General features: G+C 38.4%; 1 protein-coding gene across 1 annotated transcript; it reads right to left on the reverse strand.

The window, feature by feature from the left end:
* Nucleotides 1–7,343: 7,343 nt before the first annotated feature.
* Nucleotides 7,344–16,186, reverse strand: LOC145158282 (uncharacterized). The gene is made up of 16 exons (XM_079077201.1): nt 16,009–16,186; nt 15,742–15,896; nt 15,514–15,632; nt 15,337–15,382; nt 15,185–15,257; nt 15,039–15,096; nt 14,820–14,915; nt 13,911–14,028; nt 13,577–13,843; nt 12,986–13,087; nt 12,546–12,903; nt 11,614–12,463; nt 11,303–11,522; nt 11,094–11,213; nt 7,818–11,006; nt 7,344–7,721 (listed from the first exon to the last, which is right to left on the reverse strand). The coding sequence occupies exons 2-16, from the start codon at nt 15,829–15,831 to the stop codon at nt 7,344–7,346; spliced, it is 6,084 nt and encodes a 2,027-aa protein (XP_078933327.1). The 5' UTR covers nt 15,832–15,896; nt 16,009–16,186.
* Nucleotides 16,187–18,170: the final 1,984 nt, after the last annotated feature.

Consider the following 18,170-nt stretch of genomic DNA (forward strand, 5'->3'; position numbering starts at 1 on the left):
TTTTCTGGTTGTTGTCCGTCTGAGGACCGAAACTTCTCTTTTGGTTGCTATGCCTTTGTGGATCGATACTCTGTTTTCGGTTGTTTTGAATCTGGGGACCGAAATTCTTCTTTCGGCTGTTTTCATTATGTTGAGCGCAAGAAGCTGAGTTTGCTTTTGCTGCTTCCTTTGACTTAGAAGGTTTTTCATAGCGAACGTAATTAGGGTTTTGAGAACGCCAAAACTGTTTCCTTTCAGTGAGATTCTTCTTGTATCTCAAATTTCGTTGATGCTTTCGTTCTAACACCTGTTTTGGATTTTTGTGGATGTTGGCCTTTTTCTTTGGTCCTTGAACATGAGTTTCACTCTTTAGCGAAGAGGTTTTGCTTGATATCATGACTGGTTCACCTGAAGGAGTTTTGGTACCACTTGTGCTGGGCACATCAAAGCTTGTAGGACCATTAAGTGGTTCTGCCACATACCTTCCTTTTACTCTCCATGATGTTTTCGTGGATAGACCGAATGTTTCATCAGCATTATCAATCGGTGCTGACCAGAAAAACTCGTCACAGCCATCAGCATTATCTTCTGCTACTAATGTTGTTAGTTCGGTTGTCTGTTGCTGAGTAACTCCATGAACTGCATAAACTTGATTTGAAGTCGTTTGGACCCTCTGATATACAACAGCCTTTTCCTTAAGGACTTTGGTTGTGTCTTTGGATAAACGAGCGAACTCAACAGAATTTTCAGAAATAAGATTTTTGTTGGTTTCGGGTTTGCTCTTGACAAATTCAGAACAATCCACCTCATCTTCTACAGATATTACACTCATATCATCATCCTCATTGAATTCAGAAGTGTTTTCAATATCAATTTTATTTTCTGAACTCAACTTGGCATTCAAAGAGTCAAATTTCTGTACAGTTTCGGTTTTGATTTTCAATTTGTCATTTTCATCCAGCAAATTTTTGAGCATGTCCTTATGGTCTTTTGACTTAATGAAGGACTCTATTTTGTCAAGGCCAATTTTGTAAGCAGGAGAAATATCATCAGAAGAAACAACGTTTTCACAGTTATATGCATCGGCATCGATTTCGTCCTCCTTTAACTCAAGGAAGGGTAAAATCATACGATGTATCTTCTTCCCTATTTCGCAATCAAGATGCAATTGAGTAATGTTGGTATATAATCGTTTAGCAATTAAACAAAAAACATTTCGTTGTTTCAAAAGCTTTAAATTATCTCTTTGCAAATAAATTGTTTCATCCCTAGACCTAATCAACTCCTTCTCCTTCTGCTCAATCCACATACGCCTCTCCTCACTCTTCGATGATACCCTGCTGATTTGATCAGTTAGGTTAGAGTTTGTGACGCGAGTTTGAGTTAAACTACCACTTATACTAGAAAATTTAGATTGTAATCCATTTAGTTCTTTTTCATAGTTTGAGATGGGAATTTGTAAGGAAACAAGAATAGATTGTACCTTCTTGATCAACTCATCGCATTCGTTGATCTGCTCACTGACAGGTTTCGCTGCAAAACACCTGTCTTCACGCTCCTTCGCTTCATCCAGTCCCCCATCAGTGGTATAGCCTCGCATTTGTGACACCCCAGAAGTCACCATTAGACACTTTCCTGTAACGTCCTCTTCTTTCACCAACAAAGCACTGCCATGAGTAGGCTTCCTCACTTCTTCATCTTCTGAATCAGTGGACCAAACTTCAACACCTCTGAACTCATCATCAACAATATTTCCTTGTACAATAAGAGCATTCATAGTGTTATTAGATCCAGCTTTCTTCTTCTTGATTTTTTCCAATCGTCGTGTGAGGTTTGCTTCCTCGTCCTCATCTTCATTCTTTTCTAACATCTTTCTCAGCATACAATCTCTGGCGAAGTGATTTTTGCCTCCGCAGTAGTGACAATTAATCCCTGAGTCACCTCCAAGTTTTACTTCCTTCTTTGGTTCTTCGGTCTGAGAAACATTCTTCGGTTCCTCCTTTGCTTTCTCGACACTGTAGCTACCTTGCCAGTTTCGGTTCTTATTTGTTGGGAACCTCCTTTTGATGAACTTTTTGGGATTTGACACCATCAAAGTATACTCTTCACTTGTTAGATCATATTCAGAGAGATCCAAATCTTCTTCTTCTTCAGCAGCACTCTTTCCTTTGGAGATTAGGGCCAAGGAACCCATGCTAGAAACCACATTCGTTTCTTTAGTCACGACACTCTCATGTGACTTTAATATTCCCACCAGTTTCGCTAGAGAATAATTCTTGAATTGTTCATGAGCCTTCACAGTAGACACCACAGCCATCCATTCGGGTCTAAGGCCATTCATGAATGTCACCTTCTGTTCAATGATTTTCCTTTCAATCCCATGCTTTATCATCCTACTAAGGAGATGATTGAAGCGATCGAAGGTTTGAATAAGCTTCTCTTCTTGCTTCTGCTTGAAGTCACCAAATCCTGATAGCAACAATGTTTGGATTGAATGCTCAAGATCTTCATCCGTAGAATACAATTCCTTCAATCTGTTCCATATTTCTTTTGCCGTTGTGCATGAGCTCACTAACCGAAACGTGTCCGATTGTAAAGCAAACTTGATCATTCTTAAAGCTTTGATGTTGCACTGAAACTTTTCCTTCTCATCTTGGGGAATATCTTTCACATCACTGATGAGTTGATTGTACTCCTTTTGAGTTTTAGCAACTCTTGAAGATTTTGAGTGAGCGAATGGACCTACAGTAATCGCCTCCCAGATCAAGTATCCGTTGTCTTATGAGCCAATCACGTAATCTTCAAAGTGATGAGTCCAGACCTCATAATCCTGAGTGTACAATATAGGAATCCTTGTCGTAGATCCTATGTTGTTGGAGATATTGATTGGGTTAGACTGAGAATCATCCATAGACATGACAATGTTTTGTTCAAAAACCTGCTTAAGATCAGACTTGTAAATAACGTTAGGGTAAGATCGAATATTTAAAGAACTACGTCAATAGTAAATGACGGCTCTAACAATATCAATCAAAGCGGAAAACCCTAAGATCTTCTTCAACAGAAGAGATGTGTATGAATTACACAGTCTCCTGCTCTGATACCAATTTGTTGAGTTGAAAAACTCTTAGATCGATTAGATCTTCAGCAGGTTAAACAATAAAAGTAAACAAACACAATTAACACGATATAGAAACAAGTAATGCTTAATGATTCAAATGTAGTCACGCCTCAGCAGAGCTTGATTAAGAACTTCCACTGTAGAGGCGAACTAGGGTTTGCAGTACAATTATCAGAAAAATGATTGAAGCCCCATCAATAAAGGATGCATGCATGCACCTTAAATACTAAACCCTAACAAAACAATCACGGTTGGACAGACCCAAACCGGATAACAAAACTGGGCTAAGGACCGAGCCCAAGGACGCAACACAATTAGACCCAACAATCTCCCCCTTTGCGTCAAATGAGGCGAGAGACTACTTCGGTTGAGTGACCTTGACCTTCTTCACAACCTTGAACAGCCGAGGGATGATCGCAAGAAGTGTCTGTCGAAACTGAATGTACCAACGAAGCATATCGGTGAACAACTTCTTGTCAGCTTCACTGTTCTGATTACACCTGTGTATGATTTCCAAAATGTGCTCCAAGCAAGCATTAGAGAACAGGTGCTTGTCAATAAGAGCGAACAGACACTTTTGACCTTCGCCCCTAATGAACATCACTGTATGAAACTTAGGGTCGATTTTTCCCTTGATCATCGCATTCACATTGCCAGTTCTTCCAATCGGTTTTATCATAGTTCGCTTGTGAATGGCAGATGCGATTTCTTGATCCACCTTTGCTACTTCGTGAATGTAACAAACAAGCATTCGCTTGACGTGATCAATGATCGGCTGATACTCCTGAGGATTGGACAACAAAATATTGTTGAGGAGTATCCAGTCGTGCGGGTTCAAGTTCGGTAGATCAGCCAGGGAAATAGTATGGACCGAGCTATCTGAGCCTCGGGTCACTTTGAATTTAAAATTAACAAATTTCCCAGCCGAAGAAGGCTTCAATACCTTGACCGTTGTAATCTTCTTTGTGCTCCATGTCAAGTATTGCGGCTGAGCAAACTCCAGATAAAACTCCAATAAATCCCGATCTACCTTCGGGTTTGGAAAGGGAACGACAGCCGTTGAGTCAAAGCAATGGAAGATAAATGTCTTTCGGGCGATTGGCATATTGAATTGAGCATCCTTCGAGTTCTTAAGACCGAACGACATAACAGGTTCAAACCAGTGAGTACTCGGTTCATCAATGACCTCCCTCTGGAGCGATTCAATGGTCCATTCCGGAAACATGGACTTCTTTTTCTCTAAGAGTTCTTTTAAGGGATCATAGATTCTATTAATTTTAAAAATCCGATTTTACGAATTATAATTCTTTTAATTCGGACATTCTGACAGAATGTGTTTTTGAGTATATTCAAAAATAAAAATATTCTTGAACCATAAATAATAAAAATATTATTGAACCTATTTCTTGATCATGACTTTAAAAACTTCTCGTAGAATAACAAATTCTTGAACAATTAATTGAAGAATAAAAACAAAAAATACATTATTTCTTATAGAATACGGGTAACAATTGTTAAGAATTACATTTATTGTTAAAGAATAAAACTAAAAAAACTTTCAAAACCGGAAAAAAAACATCAAAATCTAACAACGACACTACTACATTCTAAAATAATAATGTTGCTTAGAATCACTTTCAATTTTGCGGTCCGTTCTTCAAGCATCAACTTCTGTGAAAACAAAATCAAATTGTAGTTTAGATTCCAACAGAATTGGAATTCATGATTCCATTCCAACAGAATTGGAATTCATGATTCCTTTTATCTTCTTCATGTCAATCTCAAGAATTGTACCATACGTTTATGTTTTCTTTCCCTTAGATCACAATGTACTCCATATCTATCAAAATTCACAATTATACAATAAGATCATCAAGAGAATTGATTATTTTTTTATCTATTTAACTAGTAAAACCCAATCAAAAGAAACATACCCAATTCTGTTTTCCTGCCAAAGAACACCACTAGAGATGGATAAACTTGGTTCTTGCTTCTATATTTATGACACAGTCGATCTTTCACCTCGTAAAACTGCAGTTCATATTCAAGTTTTATGAAACATATATGTAACAAAACAAACACATATTTATGAATTTTATGAAATAAATGCGTAAACAACAAAAAATAAAAAGTTCATATTCTTTAATAAGTGATTTAACAATTTGAGCCCTAAAACTGTATAGCACCCTAAGCAATTTAACAATTTCCAAGAAGAATTAGCAATTCAAATAATTGAACAAAGCAACACCAAACCGTGACATATTTTAAGAGACAATAACATATATGCAATACCCCATGGACAAAAATACCCTTCCAACAATACATTGAGACAATTTCAATTGGATTGATCAGCTAAATACTAATTAATGACTGCTGAATTTTTCTCCAATTGAACCAGATTGTAGCGACATTTTTCTCCAAGTGAAACAAATTGTATCGACATTCATCATGGCATACATGAGATACAAAATAATAAAATGATAAAAACTCAAACCTGAATGCAGAAAGCAAGTCCCAAAAAATTGTTAGCCAGCCAATGCTTCGTCTATGCACGCTGTTGATTTTATTCAGAATTTCTGCAAATTCAGGCCGTTGATTCAGGGCTTCGTCTGTACATGTTGTCCTCCTTAATTTCCTTCAGCATCGGCCGTCCAGTGCTTTGTCGATTTTCGTTGGTTTTTGCGCCGGCAAGTTGTGGAATCATCGGCGGAGATTATCTTCGGCTTCGATGTGTTGACAGAATAACACATGAACATGGAAGGGTTTGGTGGTAGTCGTCGGCAGCGGTGGCTATAAGGAAGGAAAAGCGTCGATACCCTCTAGGATGCTAGGGCTTTATCTGGTGGGAGATTGAGGAAGACATGCTTATTTATTTAGTCAAAACCATGATTATAGGGATTATTTTTGGAATTTACTAAACAAATTACTAAATTACCCTTATTTATTTATTTAATTATTTAATTTTGATTGGCCCACATTTATGCATACAATAACACAATAATTACTTTAAACATCTGAACCTCTCTCTCTCTCTCTCTCTCTCTCTCTCTCTCTCTCTCTCTCTATATATATATATATATATATATATATATATATATATATATATATATATATATATATATATATATATATATATATATATATATATATATATATATATATACACACTAACGTATTGTTGATGAACAGTGATGCTGATGAATAATGAATGAATACGAAATAGTGAACAACAATTCAAAAAGTTAGCAATTCAATAGGTGGCGGTTATCAAATAGTTATCAAATCTTTGATCGGCAAAATCTAAGCCATATGAAGCGCAATTTTTTTACTTGAAAAAATATATATGGTATACAAAACTCAAATTTGTGTGGGTTGGGTCAAGGCCCACATTTGCCTCCATATGGCTACGCCATTACGAACATATACTAAGATCTCAACATAATAATCATCAAATCAGATAAAGATAAAGATTTACAATGTGTAAGTTCCTAAATCAAAATTAAATTACACTAAATACACTCAAACCAATTCATTTGCAAATTTAACGCCTATGGACCTAGTATTAGAATCATGTTTGGTTTGTAACAATAAAGTGAATGGAGTGGCAAATATCTCTTATGTTGTTACCCTTCTAGCTTTCGTATGTAATGGTACTTTCCAAATATATGCTTTGTGCGCTTGTGATCTTTGAGTTCTTTAGCCGATGTGAATGCACCCTCATTGTCACTGAAGATCTCAGCACGACCATGAATGTTAGGAACAACACTGAGATCGATGATGATTGATGAACTTCTTTATCCACATGGCCTCCTTTGTAGCTTCATTAACTGCAATATACTCAGCCTCTCTGTCATCGAGATCCACTAGTATCTTGCTTGAAACCCAAAGTTTAATCGTTTTCTTTTGCCATGTCATGTATCAATTTGATTATTCTTTTTTTCATCAAAATTCCACCTCATCAAAGGTCAAAAATGGCTTTTGTGAAAAAGAAATGAAAATTCATAATGGTGTTTAAAAAACATCATTTAAAAAGACAAAACAATAAAAATATGAAAATGTGTCGCAATTAATAAGACTTAATATCAAACTCAAAAACTCATATTTCAAATGGCGTATTTCCTTTAAAAAAAATGAGACACCTCTTGGAACTCTTTGCGCCATAGCAATCTAATAAAAAGACTGTAACCACAAAAAGTATTACCTAGATGGCATGATGATGATATATACCTAGTTGAAGGGAAGGTTAGAAGTTAGTGATGGTATTTACAAACGGCACCAATCGTTTGTAGTCCCGTTTTCTCCCAAGAACACAATTATCAAGCACCCGCCCAAGAATCAACCGGGTATTCCGTAAACCCAACTCTTTGCCCGACTCCTCAGTTGTTCCACCTCCACTGTGGGCCATGAATGATGACTCATCCACCCCCACCCCCACCCCCACCCCACCAAGGTTACTTTCGTAATACGCCACCGGATCATGGATAGACCCGTAATTATGCAAAAGAGCTTCCAACACACTTAACGCCTCTGAACAACACAAACCACTTTCAAGAAGCTGTGAAACAAGTGCATATATTTGTGAGCTCTGAACAGCATCCATCGGAATATGCTGAAGAAACTCCTGCAATATTAATAAAACAACACGCTGATATTCAATAGGACCTTTCTCCAAAACACCAACCAAATGTCTCAAACCCAATGACAAATGCTTCCCTACCCATTTCTTACATAACAACGCTGAAACACACACAATCATATCCTCTATACTTTTTATTCTCCCTTGAGAATACTCCGTGAAAACACACGCTAATTCATCTAAACATTTCGCCCGACACCATATTGCAAGATTCACCGAAACCAAACACGCGTTTTGGGGGGAAAAAGTGTACCCCACAACTGCTTCCGGGTTTAAATGTAAGCATAGCCACGGAAGCAAACCGATGATATGCATCAAAAGTCTCGTCTCCGGGTCCCCGAATATGGAATCACAAGAGGGCACGGTTAACCGTGAGAGAACCTTGATTGAAACATCGTGACTCACGGTTGACATGAGTCCTTTGAGTACAAGAGGCTGTATGCCTTTGAAACCCGGGATTCTCTGAAACTCAAAGTCAAAGTCAAAGTCAACCACACTGTGGTCAAACTCGTCCCGTGGCATGCTTGAAAGAAGAACGTTTTCTGTTGTTCGATCTGAAAATACTAAATGGTCAATCACACGCAGGAATAGCTCAAGCACCTGACAATAAACATGAACGAAATCCGTATGCATCATCGCGACACACCCCCAGAAAAGATGGGGGTATAGAATTACCTTCTCGGGCTCCACATTTTCCACCATGACTTGTAAAGTCAACAGAATTTCCATAACAAAACCCAAAACTTCGGGTACAGGGTTATGTAAGCATCGATGAAGGCATCTGAGGAGAAGGATGCATGCATCATGGTTGACCTGGGGTCGTAGGGCCCGGTAGATTTGGTGGGACCTACACGAGAGATGTCTAGACGTGCACTCCATTGCCCATTTGAGTGCCTCGGTTCCCCATGTCTCACGAAGATCACCTTGAAAAAAGATAGCTTCCACCATGCTTTGCACAAGTGCAGACAATAGCTTTGTACTTTGGAGGTTGATTTCAGTGACTGTGGGGTCCTCGTTTTCCCACATCATGTTCCCGCGTTTTGAATGGACGTATTTAATCAAACTCGCAACTTGTTGTCTGTTTTCCCCGTCATTATTTTCAACAGTGTAAAGCTCCAGATGTCGCCCACCGAGTGAATATAGTAAATTAACGAGCAACTGCTGACAGTGTTTTAGAACAATGTCTTCTGAGCTGTCCATGGAGACAAATGTCACATGAAAAAGTAAAGGTAAATGCTCCCTGAAATCTTCGTCGTTTTCATAAGCAATTTCTGCAAGTAGGATCAGAGCTATATCTGCATGGGTTAAGGAATGTTGCTGCTGATGACCTTGTAAGGCTGTATGAAGCTCTTTAGCACTAACACCGAGTATTCCACTAAAAGCATGCAGACCATCTACTTCAGAATTCGAATTCGGTGTCTCGATCAGGTAATCCCCACTATCCCGAGAAGCATGTCGGCTTCGTGAATTCCAGACTCCCATTAGCGGTGACATCAACGGAATCAGCTGGCTAGACCTTCCGGAAGTTACCGGAGCAAGGTTTATCCTTGTTAGTTGACCATCTACAGATCCTCGAACCTGTAATGGTGACAAATGAGGCGGCGGGTTTAGGTTATCAACAACAAACGCAGTACTCTGCATCTGAACTGGTGTTGGAGTTGGACCCTGAGAAAACTCCAAAATGAAATTTCCCAAATCGCCCTTGTTAGATGTTGGTCTGATGGGTTCTAAACTATCTTCAAGCATTCGTTGGGCTAATTGGTAAACCAAGTGATCGATCGTACCTTGTGGAGAAATTCTAGCTAGATATAAACTTACTCTTTTAGCAACTGAAAAATATGTAGCAAACGCACCGCTTATTTCCGTTGATGCATTGGAATCGCAATCTTCAATTCCTTTAGTGATTAAAAAATCAAGAACCGGGCGGATGTTACGCGTCTTACTCGCAATAGTTCTCCAAAGCTTCTCGATTTCATTGGGAAAATGATCACCGTGTCGCCACGTCACATAATAAAGACTTTTCAATAATCTTTTACTCCACCCTGAATTTTGAAGCTTCCAAAAGTCAAGATTTTCGATCCAAGGAGCCATACATGTTAAAACTTGGTGTTGCGCGATTATATCAACCGCGTCTAGTTGTCTCTGCATGATTTCCTCACAAAGAAGCTGACTCAGCTCGGGGCGATCTTTGGCAAGTTTGCAAGATAATTTGTACTGAAACTGTTGGTAGAAATCCGGAAGGTTCCCAACTACTGCAGCTTGATAGCAGCTTCCGGAACTTTCAATCTTATCTTCTTCAGCCCATTCGCGGATATATAAAGTTTCAAGCATTTGTAAGGCATCATCACGAACCTGTCTAGATGGGTCCACCACTTTATAAAGAATCAAACTCAAGAGTCGTTGGATTTCACATTTAGGCATTTCTTGACGCATGTAGACTTCAGCCAATACACTGAAGTATCCATCTGCTACACCCGCATCAGAATAATAGCACTGATCAATGCAAGCAGGAAAAAGGTCTAAATTTGTAAGAATAAGATTCTTTAAAGCTATTTTAGCAAGGGAAACACGAAGGTGACCAGATCTGGTTCTATCACGTCCAGTAGCTCCTCCTCCTCCTCCTGTGTGTTTATTAGCATAAAATGGAGCTCTTGGATCAGTGGGTGAATAACCAAAAGTGGCCCTGGGTGCAGAGTCAATGAAGAGACTATTAATCCAATATATAATCCTTCCACTCATTTTTCTCGCATTATCAAAATCAAAACAAGGTCCATATAACAATGAAGCCATGGCATTCATGGAAGCCCATTGCACTGCTTCAACCTGTTCAGAAAGTTCTCTGTCAAACGAGACTCGGTCAACCGAATCTTTTGACCGCGTGTAGCGACTAGACTTGTATCGTTCAACTTCACGCCGATAATCACTTAACCCGTCCTGAGTCAATGCACTACCTGAGTCATCACACCATGAGAGAAAAAGATCGAATAATCGCTTTCTGGTTTTCGGATCAAATTTTTCTGATTTTGAGTCCACAAATTCAGGAGCCAATGGGATTAGTACACATGCAAGTGTGTAACGAAGAGTTTGCATTTCATGAAAATTCTCAAGAGGTCCTGTTGTGATTAATCTGGTTGTTTCATCGATGTATTTCAAATAATGAAGGCGGAAAACAGGCTTACGCGACAGCATCCCAGGCCATATGTTCTCAGCAACACTTCTGTATACATTTGCAATGTGGATTCGGAGTTCTTCACGTCGAGGTTTTTGACTCTGTGTCAAAAGAATATAAGATATTACTGTTTAATTATGTATAAATTATGATGTGAGTAAATAAGTGTATATGAAAGGACAAAATACCTTCCATTTTGGTTTTCCTTCTGTTTCTGAAGAAATTTCGTCCATATAAGATGCCAGCTCACTGAACATTACTTCACACACTTCCAGATGTGAATGACCAAGAGCCATACTGGAAGAATGCTGTCAAGACTATGTTACTTTTACTGCATCATGTGTAGAGTTTTTCTTTTATTTTTTATAAATACACAAAGTTAATGGATAATACTTACAACATATGCTTCAGAACCAGATTTTAGTGAGGGAATTATGAGTCGGAATAGCTCTCGTGTTGATGATGTGCCAGCGCCTTCCCTTCCAGGTGGACAAGAACAAGCAAACACAGTATACAACAGCCACTGGTCTACTTTGTTGTCTGCATCTTGTAACTGATGAGCCTTTCCCCCCAATTCAACAGGTGTCACAAGTGCAAGTCTTTTAATAATCTCTACCCTGAGAATATATATATAAGTATCAGTTAACCATTCAATAAAAAGCAGAATACAGTTAAAAGTAAAAAAAAAAAGTTCAAAGTTGTGATTACTTTGCTTCCTGAATGGAACGTGAACAGAGAAGTGCACCATATTTGACAAGCTCACTAAGACAACGAGGCCATCTGTACTTATCAGGGCTTTCAAAAAGCATAGCTTCAAGTGTCACATCAGGAGGTGCCACGTCAGATTCTCGTCTCAGATCAAACGGACGGCTGGAATCCCAGTAACAGCTCTGAAAAATCTCATCCCCATTTTCCTCAAACACATCGATCATTAGTATAGGCTCTATGAGATCCGACTTTTCACATAACAGAAAGCTTTGTATATCATTTCGTAAAGCACGCACACATCGCAACAATTCCAATGCTGTGTGCCTAATATGAGTATCAGCAGAAGTAAGAAAGATAAGACCAACTGCTTCAATCTCTGAAGCATGGAAATCATCATGTTCAACATTATCGTCAGAAAGAGAAGCTCTCCATAAACGCAAGAGTTCTAGAAGGCGGCTTATTGATGTTTGAATGAGAAGAGGGAACTCGTCTGGAAGGCGTAAGATGAGATTCACCATACCTCTCATAACTGCAAACCGACGTTCAGGTAGGAATCTCACAATTCTATTCAGTGCTTGTATTGCTTCCTCACGAATACCAGGATCAATGCTGATACTATGTTGGGGTATTATCTCAGTCATTCTATCACTTCTACCAACATCTTTAATCAGGTATGGTATGCACTTTAAAACTGACCGAAAAAGATACCCTTGTGACTTCTCCTTTGTGATGGCATCTATAGTTGTCTTTGAAGAGGTGAGAAGTGCCAGATTGTAAGCTCTATGGCATGACCTTAATATAGACTCGATTGCAATCTTTACTTTTGGAACGTAGTGACCCAAGTCCTGAGCTGTCATGATCATAATAGACCAAAGTCAAAAAGGAAAGATTTGAAAATCGGACAAAAAAGGATTAATCAATCAATCAATCACCATGAAGGGTTTCCAAGCCGATATGTTCGCTTGTGGGGGCCACTGAAATGCCAAGTAAAGAACGAAGACCAATGACCTTCGCCTCACTTGGACTATCTTGCTTAAGCAATTCCAGTATCACATGATTGATACAAAAATCAAGGTGATGTTCCCCTATTGTAACACAGAGTTCAACAAGTTTATCATGGTGGACATCTTGTGTAAGCATCCCTCTTTTAAGAGCTGTTAGAAGCTGTGCAGTCACACTGTCCAGGTAGTCCCATACCCGGTTTGATTGTTGGGACTCCCCATGAACACTCAGATAAAATTTTGTAACACAGTGTATACAATCCAGAGCCATGAACCGGTTGTTCTTATCCTGGAAAATAAACAAATATATACTGTGTAACCTGATAGAAGAATATAAATGTTATAATGTTAATGTGTCCATGTAAAGTTACCTTTAGATGTTTGTACAGTTGCTCAGTATGAACAGTAAAGTTGCCGAGAAAAACAAGAGGATCACCAAGACAAAGAAGCAGAGTCACCAAAGGGTAAGCAGCCTAACACAAACAACAAAGAAAATAGAAGATCAAGCCAAAAGAAGAGGATAAAACAAAAGGCAAATTGCAGGGAATAGCAATGTACTTTACTCTTTTTACTACCCATAATAGCAACTTGCTTTCATTTCTTTACCAAGAATAGCAATGTGCTTTGTTTGTTACCCATAATAGCAACATAGATATATTTCGCTACCAATATTGGTAATATACTTTATCAGTCACATATTTCTATTATCTAAGTATGTAGCTAATAAGTGTAAGGAAATAAAAGTAACACTGCTAATATGGGTTACATATTGCTACTATCAATAAAAAAATGTAAGCACGAAGCTACTATGGGTAGAGAAATGTAGATATATTGCTATTATGGGGGAAGAAAATAAAGTATATTGCCAATATTGGTCAAAAGAGTAAAGTACGTTGCTATTTTCTGCAATTTACCCTTAAAACAAATTAAGCTACAAGGGTTAGAATTCAGCATTTACTTACAGGTATATGCTTGCTCTGTTTGTCTGCCCAATGAATGATTTGTATCCTTACACGTGCAACAGCTTCATACCATGCAGGAAGTGCACGTTGCATGCCAGGTGGAGGCCAGTGAGCTTTACCACCATCTGCAAGTGGGCCCAAAATGCTTGACAACATATTGCAAAGCACATGGTGAAGTTCACTTTTTCGTTTGCTGGGAGCACGACTCAGTGGATTGGCTTTTGCCAGAAAAGATGCTGACCCATTGATACCACCCTCCGTCTTCACCTTAAATATTTATTTATCATATAAATCATATAATATTTTAAGAAAATAAAAAATGTGTCATGTATACCCCGAGCTTTAGATGTCGCATCCCGTTAATGATGCTGAGGGTTTCGGTTCGGGCCCCACTAGTATCGATACGACGGGTGTTGAGTTCCATGAAAAAGTGTCCAGTTACAGATGTGAACCTATTCAGGAGATGTGAAGCATTCTCAAACTACTGAAACACACTGTAAAAGTAATTATATGACAGTGATGCATCATGCGTGTTTGTAAATGTCATGCTAATCGTGCAATTGTTGGAACTTTTTTAAAGAGACACTATAAGCAAAGCTATTGATTATCCTAAATGTCATGCTACAATGTTTAGTGAACAAGGGTTTTTATATTCATCTTAATGATTTAAAGTATTTAGTAATTTATCGAAAGGAAATTAAGTATTAGGGATAGAGTTGTAAGTGCATTATGTAATTTATGATTTGTATGTATAATTAAACCAAACTCTATGAGTCCCGACCCAAAAAATTAAATCAAACCCAAACCTGCAAAACCAAATTAAAACCCAAAAAGCCCAAATCCATAATTCTTGGTAGTTGGTATATCCAAATGATACTTAGGAGCATAAACCAAGACATTTATTAACCTAACTGCTGATAATTACATTTGATTAATATACAGATAAAATCACATTGCAGTGCCTTTTGGTTGTTTGTAAATCTACAACTAGATGAACAGATAACAGAAGCTACCTACCGTTCATCAAAGAACCATTAGGATTTAGGAAAAATAAATAATAAGATATATGGAATTCTCAAAATTTACAAATTGCACTCGTTTATTAAGTCTTTCAAGAAAGAAAAAAATCAATGATAAGCTCGAGAAACAAAACATGCATTGCCTTTCTTCTAAAATGCACTTTGGTCTAAGGCATCAATAAACACATAGTAAGAAAAAAAAACTGACCGAATTTACCAATCACCTGATCTGTGATAGAGCACCCACAAGCTGTGCAACTAAGTCTAGAAGGAGCCCCCTCAAATCAGCCAACGAAGGATATTCAACCTGACTTACAACCCTGTAATCAGCAAATTTATCAAATAAACACAACACCACATGACATAATTCCAATTATGCCACTTGAAATCAATGAGTACATCAACTAGATATCTTCAAATTTCTGAAGACAACTTGCCCTTACCTGTCAGCATTGATCAACCAATCAAATACAAAATGTTCAAGCCCACTCCATAGTTTTTCTGCAATTACAATAAGCATATCCTGTTTTAGAACAAAATGACTTAACTTACAAGGATTAAGGATAGACTAATGGTGGAACACCCAAACCTGTAAGTCCATCAGGTGGACAACACTGCACAAAGCGAATACAAGCTGAACAAAAAATGCACTCCACTGCAAGCTGATCCAATCAAACCATCATTATAACTACACTTTCACAAACAAGGAGATGCACACAAGAAATATTAAGTCATTTGAACCTTTTTCTGAAATGCAGATGTATCATTTGCACCTTTTGGGGATTCACTGCAAAAGAAATCAGAACATATTCATAATTCCAGAGATACAATGGACTGATGAAGCTCTATATACATCATTGTACATCTCTTTAACAAATTAGCTGCCTAAAATCTGAATATTAAAAGGAAAAAACTCACCTGTCTCTCCAGCGAAGAAGCGCTTCAAGAAGAGGTACAGGCATGTGTCGAGCCACCAAAGCTAAGGAATCCAACACTTGTTCATAAGCTGGATCCGATGGCCGAAGGTAGCGTCCATCCTGTAGTTCCCCCACATAATTTGAAGAAATAAGAAATTTACTGGAAGATCAACTAAAACAAACTTTTGATTATAAGAAACAGCATGCAGAGTGACTGAACCATTCTTACATGTGCTTGTGTTGTTTCAATCCTACGTCTAGCAAGTGGAAGGAACCGTTGTAGCAGGGCATCCACGATAAGCTTAGCGGCGCTCCCCATTTTCAGTCTAAGTAAACTTCCAACTCGACATTTTCGCTTCACAACCAAACCTGTGAATTGTGATCCTTCAAATCACCGGTGTCGCTTACGGTCAAAACTACAGTGATTCATCAAACTACTAGAGGTCTCGATTTATAGTTCACCGTATATACAAATTGTAAATAAAATGTGGCGTACCTTAAGAAACCCTGAAGGCAAAAACCAAAGCCCTGTCGTCGTCGTCAACAGCGAACAGTTTTCAAAATTACCCCTGTCCATGTCCATCCGGGAAAAATAGTGTAAAATTAAACAATAATTTCTCCATAATTGGAGTTTCTCCGCCATTGATGACGAAAGCAAAGCTTCGGCATGTAATTCGTTCGTCATTGCAAATTCTGCTTAAATCCCCAAAATGCCCTTAAGCCTTTAGGTATGTTTTTCACATGTACAGGAATTGTTGACCAGCACGACACGAAACACCAAACTAAAATTTGAATTCGTGTTCGTGACAAGTGTAAAAAACACGATGTTGTGTTTGTGTTTAAAATCCGACACGAAATTGACACGATTTAGCATTTGTTTGTCGTGTTTTTTATGTTTTCGTGTTATATATGATTAAGTGTTAATTAAATATATTAATTGTTCTTTTATGATATATTTGTTGTGACGTGTTTCTCGTTTTTTTAATTGGTTCATTTCGTGTTAGTTAAAAAAACACGACATTGTGTCGTCTCGTGTTCGTGTTACATAAAACATTGTCATGTCGTGTCATACCAAACGAAAGCACGACACGATTGTGCGATTTACCACTCCTAGGCATGCTCGTGCTGAAATTCCCAAAATGCCCCTAAGTCGTCATAGGTGAAATTGTCAATGTAGTTGGTTCAAATATTATCACTTATCAGATTTGATCATTATTTTATTTTATTATTTCGCAATAAATCATTAAACTTACAAGTTACATGACAATTAAGTCACTTCCATTGATTTTTAACGGATCCCCGATTACCGAGCCTACATTGAAGTGTGACATGTCGATGAAATTTAATGATCTATTGCGCAAAAAAAATAGTTTAATAGGCAAATCGGGTAAATAACAATAGTCGATCATGATATAATGACATTTTCCCTTTTTTTATGTTTTATAGTAACGTCCTAAAAGTTTGTAGTAAAATTTTCATTTTAAAAGCACTTAAACTATACAAATGAGTTGTTCCAAAACCAATCAAAGTGATTATATCATTTAAACATCAGATTAAAAATCATAAATAGCCAATACAGAAGGCTCTTGGAACTAAGTTGGATATGAGCACGGCTTATCATCCTCAGACAGATGGACAGAGTGAGAGAACAATTCAGACATTGGAAGATATGTTGAGAGCCTGCGTCATCGACTTCGGCACGTCATGGGACACTCATCTTCCTTTGGTTGAATTTTCCTACAACAACAGCTACCATACCAGCATCAAGGCTGCGCCATTTGAAGCCCTCTATGGTCGTAAGTGCAGATCCCCTCTATGCTGGGCTGAAGTGGGTGACACGCAGCTAGCCAGGGGTCAAGTCCCTGACAGCACTCTCACTGGTCCTGAGATCATCCGAGAGACGACTGAAAAGATCGTACAAATCCGAGAACGGCTGAAGGCCTCACAAGATAGACAAAAGAGCTACGCCGATAAACGACGAAAACCCTTGGAGTTCCAGGTTGGAGACCGTGTCCTGCTTAAGGTCTCACCCTGGAGGGGCATGATACGTTTTGGAAAGCGTGGAAAGCTAAATCCAAGATACATAGGACCCTTCGAGATCCTCGCTAGGATCGGTCCCATAGCCTACAAACTTCGTCTACCCCGAGAACTTAACAACATTCATCCTGTCTTCCACGTTTCGAATCTTAAGAAATGCTTATCCGACGAAACCCTTGTGGTCCCTCTCGATGAAATTGAGATCAACGAGAACCTAAACTTTGTGGAAGAACCGGTCGAAATCATGGATAGAGAAATCAAACGAACGAAACAAAGTCGCATCCCGATACTGAAGGTTCGCTGGACTGCCAAGCGGGGACCTGAATTCACTTGGGAGCGCGAAGATCAGATGAAACAGAAGTGTCTGCATCTCTTTCCTAATTCATGATTTGTATTCTATGTTCGAATTTCGGGACGAAATTCCCTCTAACGGGGGGATGATGTGACAACCCGAAATTTCTAACTTGTGTAAACATTCAAATTTATCAGTGTTAGACTCATTTTGCTCCAAGTTATCATTGTTTGGAACCTGTTTTGAGTATCCTAACTCTAGTGAATCAAAGGAATTAGTATTTGGAAGTGTCAGTTTAAGTTCTAAACTACCTAGCAACCGTAAACCTC

Source organism: Lactuca virosa, chromosome 2 (assembly GCF_052849685.1).
Source record: "Lactuca virosa cultivar CGN04683 chromosome 2, Lactuca_virosa_CGN04683_v6, whole genome shotgun sequence".
NCBI lineage: Eukaryota > Viridiplantae > Streptophyta > Magnoliopsida > Asterales > Asteraceae > Lactuca > Lactuca virosa.

Excerpts from the sequence above, each read along its gene's own strand:
- LOC145158282 (XM_079077201.1), bottom strand. The coding sequence starts at position 15,831 with ATGGGGAGCGCCGCTAAGCTTATCGTGGATGCCCTGCTACAACGGTTC. Across the intron at positions 14,916-15,038 it reads TGGTTGATCAATGCTGACAG|GGTTGTAAGTCAGGTTGAAT; the intron begins GTAAGGGCAAGT and ends TGCTGATTACAG. Across the intron at positions 11,007-11,093 it reads AAGGAAAACCAAAATGGAAG|AGTCAAAAACCTCGACGTGA; the intron begins GTATTTTGTCCT and ends CTTTTGACACAG.